The sequence below is a fragment of the Lissotriton helveticus genome, chromosome 11, assembly GCF_964261635.1.
Source record: "Lissotriton helveticus chromosome 11, aLisHel1.1, whole genome shotgun sequence".
NCBI lineage: Eukaryota > Metazoa > Chordata > Amphibia > Caudata > Salamandridae > Lissotriton > Lissotriton helveticus.
The window spans coordinates 127,177,021-127,199,787 of NC_136072.1; the positions used below are offsets into that span (position 1 = coordinate 127,177,021).

At 44.2% G+C, this 22,767-nt stretch overlaps 1 protein-coding gene across 2 annotated transcripts in view; it reads right to left on the reverse strand.

The window, feature by feature from the left end:
* The window catches only part of LOC144791812 (fetuin-B-like), a 183,331-nt gene that overhangs the window by 135,033 nt on the left and 25,531 nt on the right, over window positions 1-22,767 (reverse strand). Inside the window, exons 6-7 of one of the 2 annotated variants that reach the window (XM_078666594.1) lie at window positions 9,611-9,700; window positions 5,333-6,011 (exon numbers count right to left, since the gene is read on the reverse strand). In XM_078666594.1, coding sequence (XP_078522720.1) covers window positions 5,382-6,011; window positions 9,611-9,700 — 720 coding nt within the window. In that variant the 3' untranslated portion in view covers window positions 5,333-5,381. Of the gene's footprint in view, window positions 1-5,332; window positions 6,012-9,610; window positions 9,701-22,767 lie in introns of those variants that run through there. The other variant, XM_078666593.1, reaches the window with a different exon arrangement.

Here is a 22,767-nt window from a genome sequence, read left to right on the forward strand (position 1 = left end):
TTGCAGATATTGGTATCCCTCTGCTCTATCAGGAAACTTCCCCACCATTATCACAAGCACCAGCTAGGAGTGCCCATTATGAAGCTGACAATTTGGATCCCTCTCTAGACTCCTCCATAGATCCCTCATTAGAGGAGCCCTCTCTATTACAATTGCCTACTCCTGTGAGTAAAAAGAGAAAAACCCTACATAAACCATCACCGCAAGGACCATTACTGAAAAGGAAGAGAGGGGGAAGCTCACATATGGGTAGACGAACTAAAGCACCCAGAATAGGTTCTAGTCCCCACAATGCTCAACTTAAGTCAGCACTACAGAAAGACCCGTTATCACTAGAGTCATTATTTCGGGGGATTCAGAACCTGCCCAAAATTCAATCTGCTGATACTTCCCCAAGAAGAGGATAAAAAGACTCGGTGACCAATTGAACACCTTAGTGACAGAAACTATACTAAATTCACAACTTTTAAAAGGTTTCACAGCCCATAATGTGAATAAAACGATTAGTGTTCAGCCATCGACAAATATTCCCATTATCATTAGAGACTCTCCATCCTGCTCTAAAAACACCAGTAGGATGACAGAGAAAATTAACACAGGCATAAAGATGATAGGGTGTAGAGAGCCAACAACACCTATATCTAACATCCAGCCATCGACCGACCCCCATCCAGCCACTAAGGTCGCAGACAGAGTAAAGCCACAGCCCCAGATAAACTCACAAAAAGAAAAGGATGGCATATCGACCTGCCACCAGAAGCTTCACCATACGTTATAGTGCTTACGGGCATCCCAGACCTTACAGAAGGGAAGAGTGAAGGCTACACTGAGCTAAAAACAAAACAATATACTGGCTCAGACAAAATTGGCCATTGCCTCCCCACATTGATGGAGAAATAGCGCACGTCAGAAGATTAGCGTGGATAGGATCGAGACCTAAAGACATCCCGGGGGACGTAATTGTTATCAATTTTAGAGACCGAAGGGTGGTAACGCATATTGCGGATTGGTACCAGGAGTATGGAGGGAGCACTATAGCGTCTCGAACTTTGAACTACTTGTACCCTGAGGCATTGCATAACGTACACGGCCCGCAAGCCCTCCCTATTTACAATAGAAATTCCTCGTATCCCCTTCATCCCATGAACAGGAATTCATACAGACCCACCTACCCGGCCCCTAGGTACGGAGAAAGGTCTACCTTTCATCGGGGTGATCGCACATATCAAGGTACACCATACTGGCCAATCCCTCTAGCAAACCGCTACGATGCTCTCTCTGGTTTGGATGATTTAGATTGACTCCAGAAAACCACTACGGTGGATAATTTGTCAAGATCTATTACCCCGTCGAAAATAGTAACTAATCGACGGAGGTGCGATATATTCCCGATGACGGTAGGGGTTTCAAAGGATTCAACTGCTTTTTTGGGGAAAGTGGTAGATCGAGATGAACAACTAACCAGATCAATCCCAGCGAACAATCTCCTCTTCGTTCCCCCTATTCCATCAGAATCCCACTCCCCATCTACATTTAAGGGAAATCACGAAAAACTTGCTTTATCTAACGGACGCCCCAAACGAAGTGCTTCTACCTACAGTTTTCTTTCCTGGAACGTTGCTGGTTTGGCTAGTAAATTGTCTCAGCAACAATGGCTTAACTTTGTCACCGGGTATAGCACTATTTGCCTACAGGAAACATGGTCCCTGGAGGAACGACATATATGTGGCTACCAAACTTTTCACACCCCAGCGGTGGCGAGTGGCCAGGGCCGTAACAAAGGGGGCCTGAGCACATTTGTATCTACCACTGGCGGAATTGAAGTATGTAAGTTTTTGTCCACCGAGTTCTGCCAGATACTGAGGTTAAAACGGGACCTTCTTAACTTAATTGTAATAAATTTTTATAATAACGTGCCACCCGACATTAGTGAGTCCAAAATAAATAAGCTTCTTTCGACTTTAATTACCTTACATGATCATTTAGTAGGTGAAAAGGTCATGATCTGGGTGGGAGATTTTAACTGTACGATCTGTCCCCACAACTCGGCGGGCCTGTGCGGCCTATCAGAGCGTAGGGAAGAGTGCCCCTCCCATTTCCATCACACAAAACTCGGTAGCATTCTGAATAATATTATTTTTTATTTTAATTTGTCTTTTATAAATGAGATATGCAGACCGAGCCTGCCTTTTCAACCTACTTTTAATAGGAGGGGGAGTAACACCACAATTGACTTTACATTAATCTCCGCACCCCATGCTGGACTGGTAGCAACATGGGAGACAGGTCAGGTCCTGTTCTCTGATCATTACCCTATATTGTTTAGCCTAATGGTGAAAAAAATGATACGAGTGTCCCCTGTTAACACACTATACACCTCAGAGATTAGACTGGCATCAAAAAATGGCTACACAATTAAATGGGAGAAGGTAGAGCCCATATGTTTTCTGAAAAAATTAGTGCTATCAAATGCGACAGATATATATACTTGCTTGGCTCATGATGAGGACCCCGAAAGAGTAATGAGTTCCTTTGCCAAGATTCAAGCCGCCGCAAAAACCTTATTGACAAGGGAATATCGGGGAGAGGTATCAAATCCACACAGATGGTTTGACAGCAAGTGCACTAAGGCACTAACTACACTTAAAATGACTCTGCATACAACTCCAAAAAACCCCGTTTTAATCCGGGAAGCTAGAAAAATCATATAAAAACATATTAAAAGAGAGAAAAGCCATCTTAAAAAAGGAGGCATGGGCAGCTTTAAAAGAGGCGTCACATAAAAGAGACAATACGGCCTTTTGGAGGGTGGTAAACGCCCCCCATCTGCAAACCTTGGAGCCCGATTTTATTGATATTGCGATTACGGGGGACCGTTGGGTGGCCCACTTTAAACATCTTTATGGTAGAGCCACCTCTGGCGATCTCGGGCTTACCCCCAGTGTCGGGAATACCAATTTTTCTGATGGTAATCACCCAAGCCCCTTCCCATTAGCTTTAACTTTTAGCTGTCAGGAAGTTATTAAAGGGATAAAAGATAGCTCATCAGGCAAGGCACCGGGCCCGGACGGTGTCCCAATTGATGTCTACAAGGTCGAGTTATATCTGTGGGCCCCCATGATAACGAATGTTTTAAATAAGGCAAACCAATATGGTCTCATACCCTCCTGGTCCGACGCAATAGCCGTACCAATTTACCAAAAAGGCAATAGAAGCGAATTTCCTTGTTGGACGCGCTGGCAAAGGTGGCGGGCGTATTATTCTAAATAGGATACAATCCTGGGTGGAAGAAAAACAGGTCATTTCTAATCTTCAGTACAGATTCAGATCTGGAAAGGGGATGGTGGAACAATGCCTGAATCTGGCCTTACTCATTTCGAAATATACCCAGGCGAAGAGTGGAAACCTTTTTATTTCTTTTATTGATTTAAGTTCCGAGTTTGACTGCGTAGACCATGAATTCCTAAGGCTAACACTTAGCGACATGGGGATTGACAGTAAAATGTTATTATACATCAAGGAACTTTATAGAGATGCAGGAGCAAGGGTGAGGTATGGCCGCAGGGGGGAGTGTTCAGAAACATTCCCTATAAAAAGGGGGGTGAGGCAGGGATGCATCATAGCCCCACTGTTATTCACCTTATATATCAACTCAATCGGAGAACATCTCAGGGATTTACAGTACGATTACCCCACCATCAAGGGGACCCCCAGACCATTATTACTATACGCTGCCGATGCGGCTTTAATGTCGCGGACGAGATTGAGTTTACAGAGAACTGTCGACAAATTTACCACCCCCATGAGACTCAGAGGTCTAAGAGTCAACATATCAAAAACCTACACTATGGTTTGCGGGCAGGGTACAAAGAGGGCCGCCTGTCCGATCTTCCTCGACGGTAGGAGAGTTGAAACTACGGACGGTTTCTCTTACCTAGGGGTAAGTTTTGACAGGAGGAGCTCCTGGAACACAGCACTAAATACAAGGCAACTTGCCTTCTCGCGCACCATTGGTGCTTTGAGGAATTTTTCAACTAAACTAGGGGGGAAGCCAGCGAAAGAATTTATTTACATCTATAAAGCCAAATGCGTTTCAACCACCACTTACGGTGCTGGTCTGTGGGGGATAGAAAATGCCCATGTGATTCAACGCTGTGAAAACCAGTTTATCGCCCACTTACTGGGTGTCCCTAGAACTTCATCCTCATACATGTTGCATATTGAAGCAGGTCTTCCTTATATATCAGACATCATTAGGATCTCTCCGATACTCCTTTGGCACAAGGTTTGGGTCACCCCTGAGACCTCTCTAAATAGAGACCTAATAATTGATTGTCTCTCCCTTGACGGAGTTCTCAAAATCAAATGGTTACATTATGTGAGAAACATGTTCAAGGAGATAGGTCACCCAGAATTCTTTGATAAGCCAACAACAATGGAGAAGGTACCAAGAGGCATGCTTAAAAACCTGTCTCTGGAGCACTTAGTCATCTCTAGATGGAATGCTGAAAAAGGGAAAAACACCATCGTTAGATATCAGCAAATTACCTTGCATGAAGGGTTGCAAAAATTTCTTATATTTGTTTCAAGCCCTTATGCCGGCATGCTCCTTACTCGTTTTAGATTAGGTACCTTCTTTCGTCTGGTCACTTTCCCTCTCTGCAATAACTGGTCTACGACAAATATTGTATGCCCCTGCGATGACACTTCTCACCAATCGAATTTACACTGCGTGTTATTTTGTAAATTCTACCATGTACCACGAAGGGCGTATTTGATACCCATCCTTAAGGCATGGGGGATTCGAACATGTTATCCAGCTTTTGTTAAACTGCAGCAGTTGGAAGAAGAACATGTCATATATGCAGTAAAAAACGTTTTAAAACTTGTGGTAAAATTTCGTAATAGAATGTAAAGACCACAATCTGCTTGACAAGTTATATTGAATTATGTATTTGTGGATTCATTCACATCTCATTTAGTCTTGTTTTAAACGACGGTGCACTTTGTAATCATGATTTTTACTATGTGCTTTTATGATTATAACTCTGAATCGAATAAAGCTTGTTTTGATTTGATTTGATTATATACGGAAGAAGCCAATGCATGAGTGATATTCCAGATACAATAGGTTAGAAAAAATCATAGAAAGTACTCCTCTAACCATTATATAAATACCAGTGATGGGTTATCTAGTCCAGACTGCCTTTTGCAAGGTTTTGCAGCAGCATTGCTTGCCTGGAAATTTGCATTCAAGAGGAAATAGAAAGGGCTCATAAAACACAAGTGGCATCCACACTCTATATATCAAAAAGTTACACGTGGTCCAGTCTTGTTAATTAGAAGTGCATTTATTCATGTTGCATTATTTTATTTGACTTTTACTTAGGCAGTGGCAATAAGGATGCAATGTGGGATATCTGATGCTTGGGCTCTGCTGGGCATCCTGGTGAATTTGAAGGGACCACAGGGAAAGGCTGAGGCTCTGGATCCTTAAATCGATCTGGAACTGCAGGAGAACCAGTGGGAGCACTGGGAGAGGGGTCGGGAATAGTTGGAACAGGAAAAACATCAGACTCATTCTCCATATAAATGAGCTGCACTGACCCAACAGGCCCTGCAGGTGGGGGAGGCATTGGCTTTGATCCAGTATGTTCTTCTGATGAGCTGCCGTTATGTTTGTGACCACCATTGGGAGGACCATGCCCACGCCCATGCTCTTGCCCTTTTCCGTGCCCTTTTCCATGCCCTCTTCCATGCTTTTCGCTGTGCCTTTCCCAATGCATATAAGAGAATTGCCCATGTGGTTCACTATGCCTTTTCCCATCTTTGCCTCCATAACTGTGAACTGGAAGTTCCTCCTGACGGTTTCTGTCTTCTGGATGGGTATGGTTGTGCCCATGAGGATGATGATGATGATGCATATGGCCTGGTCCATGCTTATGGCCATGTCTGTGACCATGCCTATGAGATCTACGCCCACATCCACGATGCCGATGTTGAGGATCGGGCTACGAAAAAAGAGGTAAAAAGCATGTTATACAAAATAAAGATTTTATTGTATGGTGTTTCTAGGAATCTGTGCAGTTCTTAGTGGAATTACAATTTTAGTTCAAAAATCACCTTAAAAATCAAATAAATAATATAAATGTCTTCTCATGTATCTGGCATACATTTATGATTTTTTGATTTTCTGCATCGCGTTCAGTGTACTTCATGCACATCAGAGGATGTCATTAACACCATGGCATAGTCTGCTGAGCCTATGTCAGGGTTCAAATGATGGTGGATGTTGAAATGATCTCTCAGTGTTTTTGCATGCTTAGATTTATGGCATTGTTTATGGTGGACTATCTATGATTGGAGGTTCCAGTATACGAGTACTACCATTGAAGAAATATGTATATCCTAGTTGGCAATTGCCTAGTGCATTTATTTTCACAATGCTTGTGCTTTCGCATTTTGTCCTACTATTTTGTGGTGTGCTTGATAAAGAACTCATGGTGCGTGATCCTGCAGAAGCTAACAGTGGATAGGTAACTATCCCCTCCTGTGGCATGTTTTGTTATTTCATTTTTTTTAAGTTCAAAATAATTTTATTAAAGATAATGAATCAACATAACATAAAGAGTGAGAGTATCATATGATTAGTGCACAGTATACAATATAAAAATTGTGAAAATATCAAACAAATATGGTTCAAAGTGTAGAAAAAGTTAAATAAAAGGAGAGAACAGTAACTAAACAGAATAATGGCATTTGAAAAATATACAAAAATAGTAAAGAGTACATAATGCAAAAAGAGAAATTGTACGCAGTAATACATTAAAACAATGTCATTATCGAATAATGTCAAGGAGGTTTAGCTACTTCTTGCTGTGACAAAGGCACACGTAATGAACGGCTTGCACTAATGTCAAGATAAATTGTGACAGGTGCCCATAAGTGCGCCCGTTTGGATGCCATGTGTAATGGGTATACAAAGGAGGTGTCTGATCTATGGTTGTAGCAAACTGCATACCACCATGCCTGAAATGACAACTTAGTAACATCCTTCCAATTTTTGGTGATTTGCTGGAAAGCTACTGCCAACAATAGGTCAATGATGGTAACCGTGGACTCACAAGTATTCCAAATGGGTGATAAACTGCCTAAGAAGACATGTACAAGGGTATACGGATGATTGGTATTGAAGATAGAGTTTATCTGAGACCATACTTTAGTCCAAAAATCATGAACAGGATTACACGTGAAAAGCATATGGAGGAGGTCTGCTCGCGGTGCAGAGCAGGACCAGCAAGTGTCTGGGATATGAGCCTGTCTATGATGGAGTGTATATGGGGAAAGCAGAAGTCTATTATAAATGAAAAAGACAGTTTGTGTGGTATTAGCCGCTCTTGAAGATTTACGAATTTTGAGCCATATTTTCCCCCAAAAGTCCGTAGACCAGGAAGCTCCCATGTTTTGTTATTTCATGCCTTATTTAATGCTAGATGTTTTACCAACTTGTCACTCATTTGGTCTCTCCAGAACCTCTTACAGATATAGAATTTCTGTACAGAACATCATTGGTTCTGCAATATAATTTGCTTGCCTCTTCCACCTCCTCCACAGTCTCATTTATTAAAACTTTCCCTTCTTCTGGGCCAAGGAGAGAAGCAGCTTATGAGATTTTGAGCGACAAATCCACTGTATAATATTCAAGCCTGCAAGATTGTGTGTTGTGCTTTAACAGAAAGAGAGCTGAGACCTTGTTTTATTGAGAGTATAACGTCTTTTGTGGTGTGGGTGGTGGTTTCAGCTGATGGGACTGCCCTACGAGTTGTAGTCTGTGTGGCTTCAGTTGCTTCTCACATTCTAGATGTTTTTCAATTACCATTTCTGGACCAGTGGGCTAAATGTCTATGATTCTCATTAAACAGATGTCCGATGTGTTGCCAGGTTGTATGGTTCTCCACTTGTGATCAGGGGCGTAGCTTCGGGAGCGGGAGGGGGGTGCTTGGGGTGTTACACCCACCCTGATAAATTAATTCTCTAGTAAATCGTTGGGTACAGATGCTTCCAGTCGGGTATGGCGAGGTCATTGTCTGATTTCACCTGGGTTTTTTACATGCACAAAAACATATACACTCTCTCTCTCTCGCTTTCTCCCCTCTCTTTTGCAGTTCTTAAAACTGTTAGTTATTTAAGAACATATTGTCTTTTAAGTAACCCTAACAATCCGCACGGCTATCCCTTCCAATTGCCCCAAAAGACCCTCATGCTCTGCTTTTCAAATAATGTATTTTACCATGATATGCCAGCATGATTGTTGGGAAATTTGAAGCTCACCCCCTCCTCCAATCTTACTCACCAAGCTACGCCCGCCCCTGCTTCCTCTGTGTGCGAATGTATGACGTTACTATGACATACATTACCACGCAGTAGGTTACAACGCGGATATTACATCGTCCGTGTTGTTACACGCATGGTTTTATATCGCCAGTCGTTTCTACGACTTCCACTAGATGGTGTGCTGGATTTAGGAATAGAATAAATCACTATTCCTAATCCAGTTAGCGCAACAGTAGGGAATGTGTTGGATTTAAAATCCAACACATTCCTTGGTGTTGTGCGCCATCTAGCGCAAGTCATAGAAACGACTTTCGATGTAATGCCATGCATAGTAACAACGCGGACGATGTAACGTCTGCATTGTTACCTACCCGCGTGGTATTGACAGCGTTATAAACGCTGTTTCCCTCTGTGTGCTATCTGCAGAAAACGCTCTCAACATTGATGTTGTGCTATGTCAAAGTTAAAAACTTGTGAGAGTGTTGATTAATTACCAACTGGGATGATTAAAAGATGATTTCATTAATTATCCATAATACTATTTACATTGACCCCCACTCTTCTTCCTCACAGTACTTGGTTCCCTCCGTTTGCCACCTCCCTCGCAGTCTCTGTTTTCGACCATTGTGATAGTGCATGGTTATTACCAAAACGACTCTCAGGTAAAAAGGCAGTCATTATGTCCCCAATGAAAAGCGAAGGGGTTTGATTTCAGTTAAATTGAAAGGGATAGTGTGTTTTCCTGGTTGTGAATGTGGCTCAGACACATCCTGTAAAGAATATGACAAAGAAGAGTATGGTTCAGTTCAATGAGGGTTAGCCTTAAGTCAATGGACCACTACATTAAAACAACATACTGCAAGGAGGGTGTTGTTGATGTGTTGGAAAATGAGTGTGAATTTGGGGATACCTTACATTGGTTTACCTTGCTACTTTGCTGTTGCACTCTATAAATCCTCGTTTCATTCATTGTATTTAATTCCCCTACAGAACACTGAAATCAATGTATTTGTAATTATGGGTCAAACCACAAACGTATTGATTCATGAAGGATGCATCACAATGACCACCTTAATATTAGGGCCCTAAGAAATGGTGATTGCAAGGGACAGGCCTCCCTCTCAAATTCTCATTTCATCCAGTGTACTAAGTGCATAGTTTGATGAAGCACGAAAGCCATGCAAAGGCAAACAAGAACTGATTTTACTGACAGAATTCAGCACCATACATTCTTACCTGGCTACTGATCTCAAATGTCTCAACATACACAACTTACCTTGGGATCATAGATCTTACAGGAGACAAACAGACCAGACTCAAAAGGTGTTTCAGGGGTAAGGGATTCACCATCGCAAAACCCGACATGCTGCAAAAGGAAGAAAGCATATTGCGTCAAGCTGTAAACTAATGATTCTGATTGATTAACAGACTGTGATCTTGTTGCTGTACTTCTGAAATTTAGATATCATTGGATAAGTTTGCTGTGCTTCTCACATTTAGCTCAACGCTCTAGAATGGGGCTCACCAAGGTCAACAAAGCCAGTGCACTGACAACTTGCAAAGTCCTACTGGTGAAAATTGTGGCTCTGGATTTTATGTCAAGAATAAATGCCCATATTTTCCCCCAATCCTTTCTTGCTTTATTTAATAGCAGTCAAGAATTAAAAAGGAAGAAATCTACAGTTCCCAACAGGCTTGAAAACAATATCAGCACCCAACTGAGCCTATCCTATCATTGGCTACGAGCAATAAGTCCACTTATCTTGCTTCTCTTTCTATGCTCCTTCATATTTTAAATTTCTCTTGAGCATAGTTTGACTGATTATAATAGTATATTCCAATTGTGGTATATAATATATTGCCCTAGTACGGTATCTCTCCTCCTGTGTTCTCAGTGTGGTCCCAATGCCGCTGCTCTGCGTGCCCAACATCTTTGTTTGGATTGGCGACGCCATTTCATTCGGTCACCTACCTCAAGAGCCTAGCTCCCCATTTTGCCTCCAGAATTTGTTTCTCCTTCTGCATCCTCTCTTTAAAGTAGGTATTCAACCTGCACACTGTTTTCTACAGCAGCCAGTGCATTTCTGTAACTGGCACATAGCTCCTCTTCCATTCATGCCTCTGGAAGGGCCACGCTTGAATTTTCTATCCCTCCTTCTGAGTTTTCCTCCCTGCTTTCCACATCTTCCCTCACTCACACCTTTCCACAGTTCACTCTTTCCAGTTTTATTTTCAAACTATTCTGTCTGATGATTCTCCCTTTTGGCCTGCCTCTTCATTGATTGTTCCTGCTCTTAAGTGATATTGAACCAGCTCCATTACATACATTAAATATATATAACTTTATATGTTTAGAAGTTTTTTTTCTTTACTCCTATATGAATGTAGAATAATCCTCAAACTTGTATAGCCTCCAGAATAGCCAAAAATGTGAAAAGTCCCTCAAATGTTTGAAAAACCTTCTGCTTTTGTCCGCATATGGTGTACACCAGGCACAAAACTAACTAAATCTCTCATCTTCGGACTCCAAGAGATCTATTCAAGAGTTTTCTATTATTATGGTGGAGTGTCTCTTAGCAGACAAAATGAAAAGCTTTTTCGGTTTTCTAAGAATGTGGTTGGCAAAAGCTTTTTGTATGTGACTGAAGGTATATTCCCTTAAAACCTTAAACTGTGAGGTGAATTGACTAATTGCAGAATATCCAGTCATCAATTGTACTTTATGTGTTAAATAATTTTGGTTTGGTAACCAAGACACTGTTCATAATAATAAAATGAATACATTGTTTTCAATAGACTCTGATTGGTTTAGTAGTCCATAAAAAAACAGAAATCTCCCATGTTTAACCCCACAGCTATTCATCATGCACATTCTCTCCGGGTAATATCACAACTACACCAGTTTATTGTTTTTTTTCTCAATTTGGCAAAGACTCTAATAAAGGACTGATTTGGCTTGATCTAATTGCCAAGATAAGCTGTTAAAAGTAACAGGCCCTCTACCAAGGATTTTGGACATCGCTGAAGAGGCACGATTAGAAGGTAATTCAATATATTCTGATGAATTGTCAAATTGGACTCAAAGGGCAATATAACTTTTAGGAAACACAAAAGCTGCAATTGTCTATGCACGTTGGCAAGGCCTCCTCATAATCATTGGCTATATATAAAGAGCGGTGGGGGCCACCGAGGAAGTCCTCAGACAAAAATAATGTTTTCTGGCTACTCATATTAAATATTAAAGCAAGTATGTGACAACATTTACATCATTGGACAAAGCTCAGTTTTTGCTCAAGATAGTTTTCAGCCACCGTGTTTTTGGGAGAACCGACTGAAGCATTAGTCACTTTGGGGCCGATTCTGATCCGGGTCAGAAAGCTCTCTGACCGAGCCGGAATCCTGCAGTACGACCGAGCAAGTACGATGCGGTCGTATGCTGCCGATTCAGAAAAGGGGGTGGTGATGAACAGAGTGTCTGAATTAAGCAGACCACTCTTACCCAGTCCAAAGATCAGGGCTTGATCCATCACCGTTATTTATCTCACTGCCCCATCCCAGCTCAGAACCTGGCTATATGCAAATTAGTCTGTCCCTGGCCCAGTGCATCATGGGAACAGGGCAGACCAAACTACCAAGCCAATTCTTCACCAGAAAGGAGACAAGCTACCGGGGACCGGTTTCTGGCATTTCAGCCTCTTCGGCCCGGCTTGCTTGAATCCTGATGGAGCAGTGAGAAAGGGACTCATGTCTGAGTATACCCTGCCACACCTATAGTGGCCAAAAACGATTCAGAAAAGGGGGTGGTGATGAACAGAGTGTCTGAATTAAGCAGACCACTCTTACCCAGTCCAAAGATCAGGGCTTGATCCATCACCGTTATTTATCTCACTGCCCCATCCCAGCTCAGAACCTGGCTATATGCAAATTAGTCTGTCCCTGGCCCAGTGCATCATGGGAACAGGGCAGACCAAACTACCAAGCCAATTCTTCACCGGAAAGGAGACAAGCTACCGGGGACCGGTTTCTGGCATTTCAGCCTCTTCGGCCCGGCTTGCTTGAATCCTGATGGAGCAGTGAGAAAGGGACTCATGTCTGAGTATACCCTGCCACACCTATAGTGGCCAAAAACGATTCAGAAAAGGGGGTGGTGATGAACAGAGTGTCTGAATTAAGCAGACCTCTCTTACCCAGTCCAAAGATCAGGGCTTGATCCATCACCGTTATTTATCTCACTGCCCCATCCCAGCTCAGAACCTGGCTATATGCAAATTAGTCTGTCCCTGGCCCAGTGCATCATGGGAACAGGGCAGACCAAACTACCAAGCCAATTCTTCACCAGAAAGGAGACAAGCTACCGGGGACCGGTTTCTGGCATTTCAGCCTCTTCGGCCCGGCTTGCTTGAATCCTGATGGAGCAGTGAGAAAGGGACTCATGTCTGAGTATACCCTGCCACACCTATAGTGGCCAAAAACGATTCAGAAAAGGGGGTGGTGATGAACAGAGTGTCTGAATTAAGCAGACCACTCTTAACCAGTCCAAAGATCAGGGCTTGATCCATCACCGTTATTTATCTCACTGCCCCATCCCAGCTCAGAACCTGGCTATATGCAAATTAGTCTGTCCCTGGCCCAGTGCATCATGGGAACAGGGCAGACCAAACTACCAAGCCAATTCTTCACCAGAAAGGAGACAAGCTACCGGGGACCGGTTTCTGGCATTTCAGCCTCTTCGGCCCGGCTTGCTTGAATCCTGATGGAGCAGTGAGAAAGGGACTCATGTCTGAGTATACCCTGCCACACCTATAGTGGCCAAAAACGATTCAGAAAAGGGGGTGGTGATGAACAGAGTGTCTGAATTAAGCAGACCACTCTTACCCAGTCCAAAGATCAGGGCTTGATCCATCACCGTTATTTATCTCACTGCCCCATCCCAGCTCAGAACCTGGCTATATGCAAATTAGTCTGTCCCTGGCCCAGTGCATCATGGGAACAGGGCAGACCAAACTACCAAGCCAATTCTTCACCAGAAAGGAGACAAGCTACCGGGGACCGGTTTCTGGCATTTCAGCCTCTTCGGCCCGGCTTGCTTGAATCCTGATGGAGCAGTGAGAAAGGGACTCATGTCTGGGTATACCCTGCCACACCTATAGTGGCCAAAAACGATTCAGAAAAGGGGGTGGTGATGAACAGAGTGTCTAAATTAAGCAGACCACTCTTACCCAGTCCAAAGATCAGGGCTTGATCCATCACCGTTATTTATCTCACTGCCCCATCCCAGCTCAGAACCTGGCTATATGCAAATTAGTCTGTCCCTGGCCCAGTGCATCATGGGAACAGGGCAGACCAAACTACCAAGCCAATTCTTCACCAGAAAGGAGACAAGCTACCGGGGACCGGTTTCTGGCATTTCAGCCTCTTCGGCCCGGCTTGCTTGAATCCTGATGGAGCAGTGAGAAAGGGACTCATGTCTGAGTATACCCTGCCACACCTATAGTGGCCAAAAACGATTCAGAAAAGGGGGTGGTGATGAACAGAGTGTCTGAATTAAGCAGACCACTCTTACCCAGTCCAAAGATCAGGGCTTGATCCATCACTGTTATTTATCTCACTGCCCCATCCCAGCTCAGAACCTGGCTATATGCAAATTAGTCGGTCCCTGGCCCAGTGCATCATGGGAACAGGGCAGACCAAACTACCAAGCCAATTCTTCACCAGAAAGGAGACAAGCTACCGGGGACCGGTTTCTGGCATTTCAGCCTCTTCGGCCCGGCTTGCTTGAATCCTGATGGAGCAGTGAGAAAGGGACTCATGTCTGAGTATACCCTGCCACACCTATAGTGGCCAAAAACGATTCAGAAAAGGGGGTGGTGATGAACAGAGTGTCTGAATTAAGCAGACCACTCTTACCCAGTCCAAAGATCAGGGCTTGATCCATCACCGTTATTTATCTCACTGCCCCATCCCAGCTCAGAACCTGGCTATATGCAAATTAGTCTGTCCCTGGCCCAGTGCATCATGGGAACAGGGCAGACCAAACTACCAAGCCAATTCTTCACCAGAAAGGAGACAAGCTACCGGGGACCGGTTTCTGGCATTTCAGCCTCTTCGGCCCGGCTTGCTTGAATCCTGATGGAGCAGTGAGAAAGGGACTCATGTCTGAGTATACCCTGCCACACCTATAGTGGCCAAAAACGATTCAGAAAAGGGGGTGGTGATGAACAGAGTGTCTGAATTAAGCAGACCACTCTTACCCAGTCCAAAGATCAGGGCTTGATCCATCACCGTTATTTATCTCACTGCCCCATCCCAGCTCAGAACCTGGCTATATGCAAATTAGTCTGTCCCTGGCCCAGTGCATCATGGGAACAGGGCAGACCAAACTACCAAGCCAATTCTTCACCAGAAAGGAGACAAGCTACCGGGGACCGGTTTCTGGCATTTCAGCCTCTTCGGCCCGGCTTGCTTGAATCCTGATGGAGCAGTGAGAAAGGGACTCATGTCTGAGTATACCCTGCCACACCTATAGTGGCCAAAAACGATTCAGAAAAGGGGGTGGTGATGAACAGAGTGTCTGAATTAAGCAGACCACTCTTACCCAGTCCAAAGATCAGGGCTTGATCCATCACCGTTATTTATCTCACTGCCCCATCCCAGCTCAGAACCTGGCTATATACAAATTAGTCTGTCCCTGGCCCAGTGCATCATGGGAACAGGGCAGACCAAACTACCAAGCCAATTCTTCACCAGAAAGGAGACAAGCTACCGGGGACCGGTTTCTGGCATTTCAGCCTCTTCGGCCCGGCTTGCTTGAATCCTGATGGAGCAGTGAGAAAGGGACTCATGTCTGAGTATACCCTGCCACACCTATAGTGGCCAAAAACGATTCAGAAAAGGGGGTGGTGATGAACAGAGTGTCTGAATTAAGCAGACCACTCTTACCCAGTCCAAAGATCAGGGCTTGATCCATCACCGTTATTTATCTCACTGCCCCATCCCAGCTCAGAACCTGGCTATATGCAAATTAGTCTGTCCCTGGCCCAGTGCATCATGGGAACAGGGCAGACCAAACTACCAAGCCAATTCTTCACCAGAAAGGAGACAAGCTACCGGGGACCGGTTTCTGGCATTTCAGCCTCTTCGGCCCGGCTTGCTTGAATCCTGATGGAGCAGTGAGAAAGGGACTCATGTCTGGGTATACCCTGCCACACCTATAGTGGCCAAAAACGATTCAGAAAAGGGGGTGGTGATGAACAGAGTGTCTGAATTAAGCAGACCACTCTTACCCAGTCCAAAGATCAGGGCTTGATCCATCACCGTTATTTATCTCACTGCCATCCCAGCTCAGAACCTGGCTATATGCAAATTAGTCTGTCCCTGGCCCAGTGCATCATGGGAACAGGGCAGACCAAACTACCAAGCCAATTCTTCACCAGAAAGGAGACAAGCTACCGGGGACCGGTTTCTGGCATTTCAGCCTCTTCGGCCGGGCTTGCTTGAATCCTGATGGAGCAGTGAGAAAGGGACTCATGTCTGAGTATACCCTGCCACACCTATAGTGGCCAAAAACGATTCAGAAAAGGGGGTGGTGATGAACAGAGTGTCTGAATTAAGCAGACCACTCTTACCCAGTCCAAAGATCAGGGCTTGATCCATCACCGTTATTTATCTCACTGCCCCATCCCAGCTCAGAACCTGGCTATATGCAAATTAGTCTGTCCCTGGCCCAGTGCATCATGGGAACAGGGCAGACCAAACTACCAAGCCAATTCTTCACCAGAAAGGAGACAAGCTACCGGGGACCGGTTTCTGGCATTTCAGCCTCTTCGGCCCGGCTTGCTTGAATCCTGATGGAGCAGTGAGAAAGGGACTCATGTCTGAGTATACCCTGCCACACCTATAGTGGCCAAAAACGATTCAGAAAAGGGGGTGGTGATGAACAGAGTGTCTGAATTAAGCAGACCACTCTTACCCAGTCCAAAGATCAGGGCTTGATCCATCACCGTTATTTATCTCACTGCCCCATCCCAGCTCAGAACCTGGCTATATGCAAATTAGTCTGTCCCTGGCCCAGTGCATCATGGGAACAGGGCAGACCAAACTACCAAGCCAATTCTTCACCAGAAAGGAGACAAGCTACCGGGGACCGGTTTCTGGCATTTCAGCCTCTTCGGCCCGGCTTGCTTGAATCCTGATGGAGCAGTGAGAAAGGGACTCATGTCTGAGTATACCCTGCCACACCTATAGTGGCCAAAAACGATTCAGAAAAGGGGGTGGTGATGAACAGAGTGTCTGAATTAAGCAGACCACTCTTACCCAGTCCAAAGATCAGGGCTTGATCCATCACCGTTATTTATCTCACTGCCCCATCCCAGCTCAGAACCTGGCTATATGCAAATTAGTCTGTCCCTGGCCCAGTGCATCATGGGAACAGGGCAGACCAAACTACCAAGCCAATTCTTCACCAGAAAGGAGACAAGCTACCGGGGACCGGTTTCTGGCATTTCAGCCTCTTCGGCCCGGCTTGCTTGAATCCTGATGGAGCAGTGAGAAAGGGACTCATGTCTGAGTATACCCTGCCACACCTATAGTGGCCAAAAACGATTCAGAAAAGGGGGTGGTGATGAACAGAGTGTCTGAATTAAGCAGACCACTCTTACCCAGTCCAAAGATCAGGGCTTGATCCATCACCGTTATTTATCTCACTGCCCCATCCCAGCTCAGAACCTGGCTATATGCAAATTAGTCTGTCCCTGGCCCAGTGCATCATGGGAACAGGGCAGACCAAACTACCAAGCCAATTCTTCACCAGAAAGGAGACAAGCTACCGGGGACCGGTTTCTGGCATTTCAGCCTCTTCGGCCCGGCTTGCTTGAATCCTGATGGAGCAGTGAGAAAGGGACTCATGTCTGAGTATACCCTGCCACACCTATAGTGGCCAAAAACGATTCAGAAAAGGGGGTGGTGATGAACAGAGTGTCTGAATTAAGCAGACCACTCTTACCCAGTCCAAAGATCAGGGCTTGATCCATCACCGTTATTTATCTCACTGCCCCATCCCAGCTCAGAACCTGGCTATATGCAAATTAGTCTGTCCCTGGCCCAGTGCATCATGGGAACAGGGCAGACCAAACTACCAAGCCAATTCTTCACCAGAAAGGAGACAAGCTACCGGGGACCGGTTTCTGGCATTTCAGCCTCTTCGGCCCGGCTTGCTTGAATCCTGATGGAGCAGTGAGAAAGGGACTCATGTCTGAGTATACCCTGCCACACCTATAGTGGCCAAAAACGATTCAGAAAAGGGGGTGGTGATGAACAGAGTGTCTGAATTAAGCAGACCACTCTTACCCAGTCCAAAGATCAGGGCTTGATCCATCACCGTTATTTATCTCACTGCCCCATCCCAGCTCAGAACCTGGCTATATGCAAATTAGTCTGTCCCTGGCCCAGTGCATCAAGATAAGCTGTTAAAAGTAACAGGCCCTCTACCAAGGATTTTGGACATCGCTGAAGAGGCACGATTAGAAGGTAATTCAATATATTCTGATGAATTGTCAAATTGGACTCAAAGGGCAATATAACTTTTAGGAAACACAAAAGCTGCAATTGTCTATGCACGTTGGCAAGGCCTCCTCATAATCATTGGCTATATATAAAGAGCGGTGGGGGCCACCGAGGAAGTCCTCAGACAAAAAGAATGTTTTCTGGCTACTCATATTAAATATTAAAGCAAGTATGTGACAACATTTACATCATTGGACAAAGCTCAGTTTTTGCTCAAGATAGTTTTCAGCCACCGTGTTTTTGGGAGAACCGACTGAAGCATTAGTCACTTTGGGGCCGATTCTGATCCGGGTCAGAAAGCTCTCCGACCGAGCCGGAATCCTGCAGTACGACCGAGCAAGTACGATGCGGTCGTATGCTGCCGGACTTGGTTTGGTCGGACTCCCATAAAAGTCAATGGGAGCCAGTCGTACGATGCGTACATGGGCTCCCCTTGACTGAATGGGTACGTCTCACACAAAGGCCCCCCCTACTGTGGGTACGTGTCGGTGCCATCCGCACCGTACATGCCTGTGTTGACATGCCAGTGTCCGAGTCGTAGGGCTGCGAGTGACAGAGGGTCCGATGCAGACCCCCAAAGGCAACTTCCTGGAAGTTTTTTGAGCCAGACACTCCGGCTCGCACCGGCTATCAGACGCCTGCATCGTACTGGCTCGGTCATAAATCGCATCCATTGGATGCCTCGGTTAGCTGCGGCCGAGAAGTACTGAGCGGTACGGACCCAGAAACGACTCGGTCGGTGAATTTCACGTACCTCGCATCGTACTTGCTCGCTCGTACAGCTGTACGAGTTGGGCAGAAAACACGCATGCGGCTCGCAGTTTTTCCATCCGGATTGCGTTCGGTGCCCTTCCGACCCGGATCGGAATCGGCGCCTTTGTGTCAAGTCTCATGCCAACTACAGAGGTTCTGCTTTTTCAAACAGGAAATTTAGACCTCAATTGTTTTCACAAAAGAAGGAACAGAGGCTTTAGACACAGGGGATGCAGAGCGCCCCCTGCTAATGGAGTGTGTTTGGCAACTTGTTTTCCAGGCTAACAATAACTAAACTTAGATCATGGGATTTTAGCCACAGACACGTTATATATTATATAACTTCATTCAGAGCCTTTGCAAAATTTCCTTTATGAAACTCTCCAACTCTCAATTAGGTCTTTTGAGAAGTACATTCTCTAATCCTGAAATATGAGATTCAGCAAACTTTTCTTTTCCTCTCAGGTTTTCTCAGCAATATCTTTCTGGTTCAGAAAAGAACAAACATGCGACCTGTGATAAACCTGAAACAATTCTGAGGCTCTGTAGTGTACCATCATTTCTGGACGGAATCTATTCTCCTTATCAGAGATTCTCTTTTACAGGGAGATTCAATGGATTGTTTAGACCTCTCAGATACATTTCAGATGGCTATGATTCACAAAGATTTTAGAAATAACCTGCAGTTTCAATGGGACAATCAGGTTTATTACATGAGTTGTTTCCCTTTTGCCCTGGGATCAGCACCTTACTGCTTTACAAATCGAATGATACCAGTAGTTTGGGTTTTTTGAGAGCTCAAGGGTTAAGACTAATAATTTACCTAGACAACATTATGTTCATATCACAAAACCAGTACTCTCTTCACCAAGATCTTTCAATTACCACTCATTTATTACAAAGTTTGGGCTTTGTAATAAACTGAGAGAAGTCCAATTTCATTTCCTCAACAAACAAAAATCCTGAGTTTTTAAGTATTCTGATAGACTCACAAAAGTCTATTCTTCATTCACCACAGTTCCTAATATGAACATATCTGAGTGAGATAAAGTCAATGATGTAGATAATACTGATTTCCCTCATATCTTTGGCTTCACAGATATCAGGTATTTTGGCCTTCTCCATTCACCAAGTTTTCCAGCTCCTCTTCATTATTAAGCAGTGCAAAGCCCAAAACTTGACATTTGCAAAACAGATAGAATTACCCTAGTAGTCACGATCCAAATTTTGGTGGCTCACGAAAGTCTAAGCAATAAATAAAGATGTCTTTTAAATTCTGTATTTACCTTGTCACATTTGCTGCCCTTCAAAGACAGAGGTCGAATGTCAGGCTATTTTCCTGAAAAAGTACTGCCTATTTTTTTAATATGGGATTGGTGTTTGCAAACTCCTCTCACTTTTCAGTCAGGCAGGGCCTGCTCCTCCGCTAGGGTGTAGGAGCATCGCCCCACTGCTCTAAGAGCAGGGAAAATAAAATGATAATAACATCATTTTTATCATTTCTTTCTCTAGCGATTGGGCTGAGTTAGGGTGGGGCAGGCTGGTGTCAAAGCAAAGGGAGGAGGAGTGGTTTGTGCACAATAAGAGTGCATGATGGTTTGGCCTACCGTCTTGGGCTATCCAAACAGTCATGCACACTTTGCATGTTCTCCACTGGGCTGTAATGCACAGCCTGGGTGGAGGAAATGCACGGTGCCCAGACCAATCACAGTGCTGCATTGCAGCATTGGGATTGGGTTAGGGGGAGCCTGGGTGCTTCCTGCTTCAGGGACTCATCAGAAAGGGAAGCAACAACGGAGGAGTGACGGGCGCAAGACAGCATCCGTGAGAAGGTAAGTGTTTTTTATTTTTATATTTTGTTTCCCCTTCACACCCCTGCCCCTCGTCCCCATTCCCTGCCATCCACCACTGCAGTCGTAAATAGAAAAATAAAGTTAATTATGTGGGACGTAGTTCTAAAACATTCAGGAAGCACTGCTCTACGGTCTCTGAAAAAAGGCTGTCTATGCTTCCATGCCAGATCTATTGTTAGAATCGGATGCAACGCTAACGGACTGGGTCAAGTTTGGTCCGTTCTCTACTAGAGGCTCATGGTCCAATCAAGAGTCTTCTCTGAACATACATTTTTCAGAGATGATTGCTGGTTCCTTTACCATCTCGTATAGGCTCATTGAGGATTGACAATCTAATGGCAGTACAAAAACCACAATCATTTAGGTTGAATACAATTCAAGCCCCATGCAGAGTTGGAAAAGGGGATTAGGAAATTTTGTCTCCAATGAAAAATCTCAATTGAGTCAGAGTACACTCTGGGCAATATAAAGACCATAGCAGGCTGGTATTCAAGACATCTTCAAGAGTTCAGTGAGTAGCACCTGCATCCTTTCCTATTCAGTAAAATCTGTTTGAAGTGGGGACTCTTCCAAGATTTCTTTGCCACTTATCTTCCCTTTGAAATGTGGAGGGTAGATCTCCTTTCATCTACGGTGGATCCCTTTTTTCAAGACTGTCCTCAGACATAAAGTGTACCTTTCCAACTTTCACATTTGCTCAAATTCGACAGCGGAAAGCAGATTTGATTGTGGTGACGCCAGAATTACAAACAAATGTGCTTTGTGAGAAGTTGGCCTGGCATATGCTGTCCACTTTTCTAGTGGGCACCTTTCACTAGTCCAAACGATCCTTATTGATGGTAGGTTTAAAGACAACCTATATAGAAAGCTGTCCTAGTGGTACCTGTGGAGAGCAGCCGTCAGGCTAATTCTTGGAGGAATGTAAAGCAGCTTGTTTTACCAGTCTATAATCTTGTAAATGACCAAATGAAAGGAGAACCACACCAGGTATATATATATATAACATATGCATTTAATCTAAACACATCCCTTTAGTCTCTTTATGAGGCTAGAGGCAAATGTACATACAGTAAACTTATTTAGCACACAGTAAATTAGCACAGTATGCGTTTAGCCCTAGGGGTGTCACAAACCATATACTAAGAAAGTGGTATAAGAACTACGCGGGACATAGAGACAAGGCCTAGGGCCTGTAGAACCGCTGGGGCAACCAGGAACCACCCTAGGTAGGGATGCAGGAGACCCACGGGGGACGCCTGCGCTGTCTAAACACAGCCGAGAATCACCATTGACTTCTATGGAGAAAGTTGCAATTTGAATTTTAAAGATTATGGACACTTAGAAGTGGACTAGGAGCATACCCCTTGAGAATTTAATATTTGGCCTCTGTTTTTGAAGCGCAGCAAACGTGACAGGATGAACAAAGAATTTAAAGACATTTTTATTTAATGCCTGGACTTTGGCGCCCCACAAAAAAATCTACTTGCGACCGACACTAGCTTCTTTGGGATACCGGATAAATATACACACTAGAACACATGTTAAAAGATGTGAACGAAAATAGATCAAGCCAGACATTAGCTCTGTTGTGGATTGATTGCTGAGAATGAGCTGTCCGTACAATGGCACTTAACAAAGCTTTTGAGAACTGAAAACATTAAAATGATTTGCCTTTTTAAATTTATGTTAGAAGAGGCTAGTTGAATAGTTCTGACTGTGAAAGCAGTAATTTTTACAAAACATCTTTCACAGTAACTTATCAATCAATCTGTCTACATTACACAGTAAGAAATGTAAGTTATGGTTAAGTCAGAATTTCCATTGAAAAGGCATTTAGTTTCGCTAGTACTTTTGGCACTTTTCAATGAATCTACCAAGAAACTTTAAAATTAAAAAAAATGTATCCACTCTGTGCCCTTCAAAGTAAATTCCACCAATAGGGAACAAACAAAATGAGGATACCAAAAGTGACACTTCCCATTTTAAGTCCAGCAGGACTCTTTGCTCCTCAGCACAGAAACAATTACACCAAACTTGAAAAATAGAACATTGTTCAAGGAAGTGCCTTTGACAGGTTGGGTGTGGATCTATTCAGTAGTTTTCAAGAAATTAGTTCTGCCCCGAGCAAATTTAAAAATCATCTGGACCGTTATTTCCTTCAGGTTCTGTATGTTTGTGCCAAGACATTAACTGAGCTTTTACTGTGGGGTTTTTTCAGCAAATGTGTGTAGCAGGAGTTAGGCACAGGGCCTGTGCAACAGCCTGC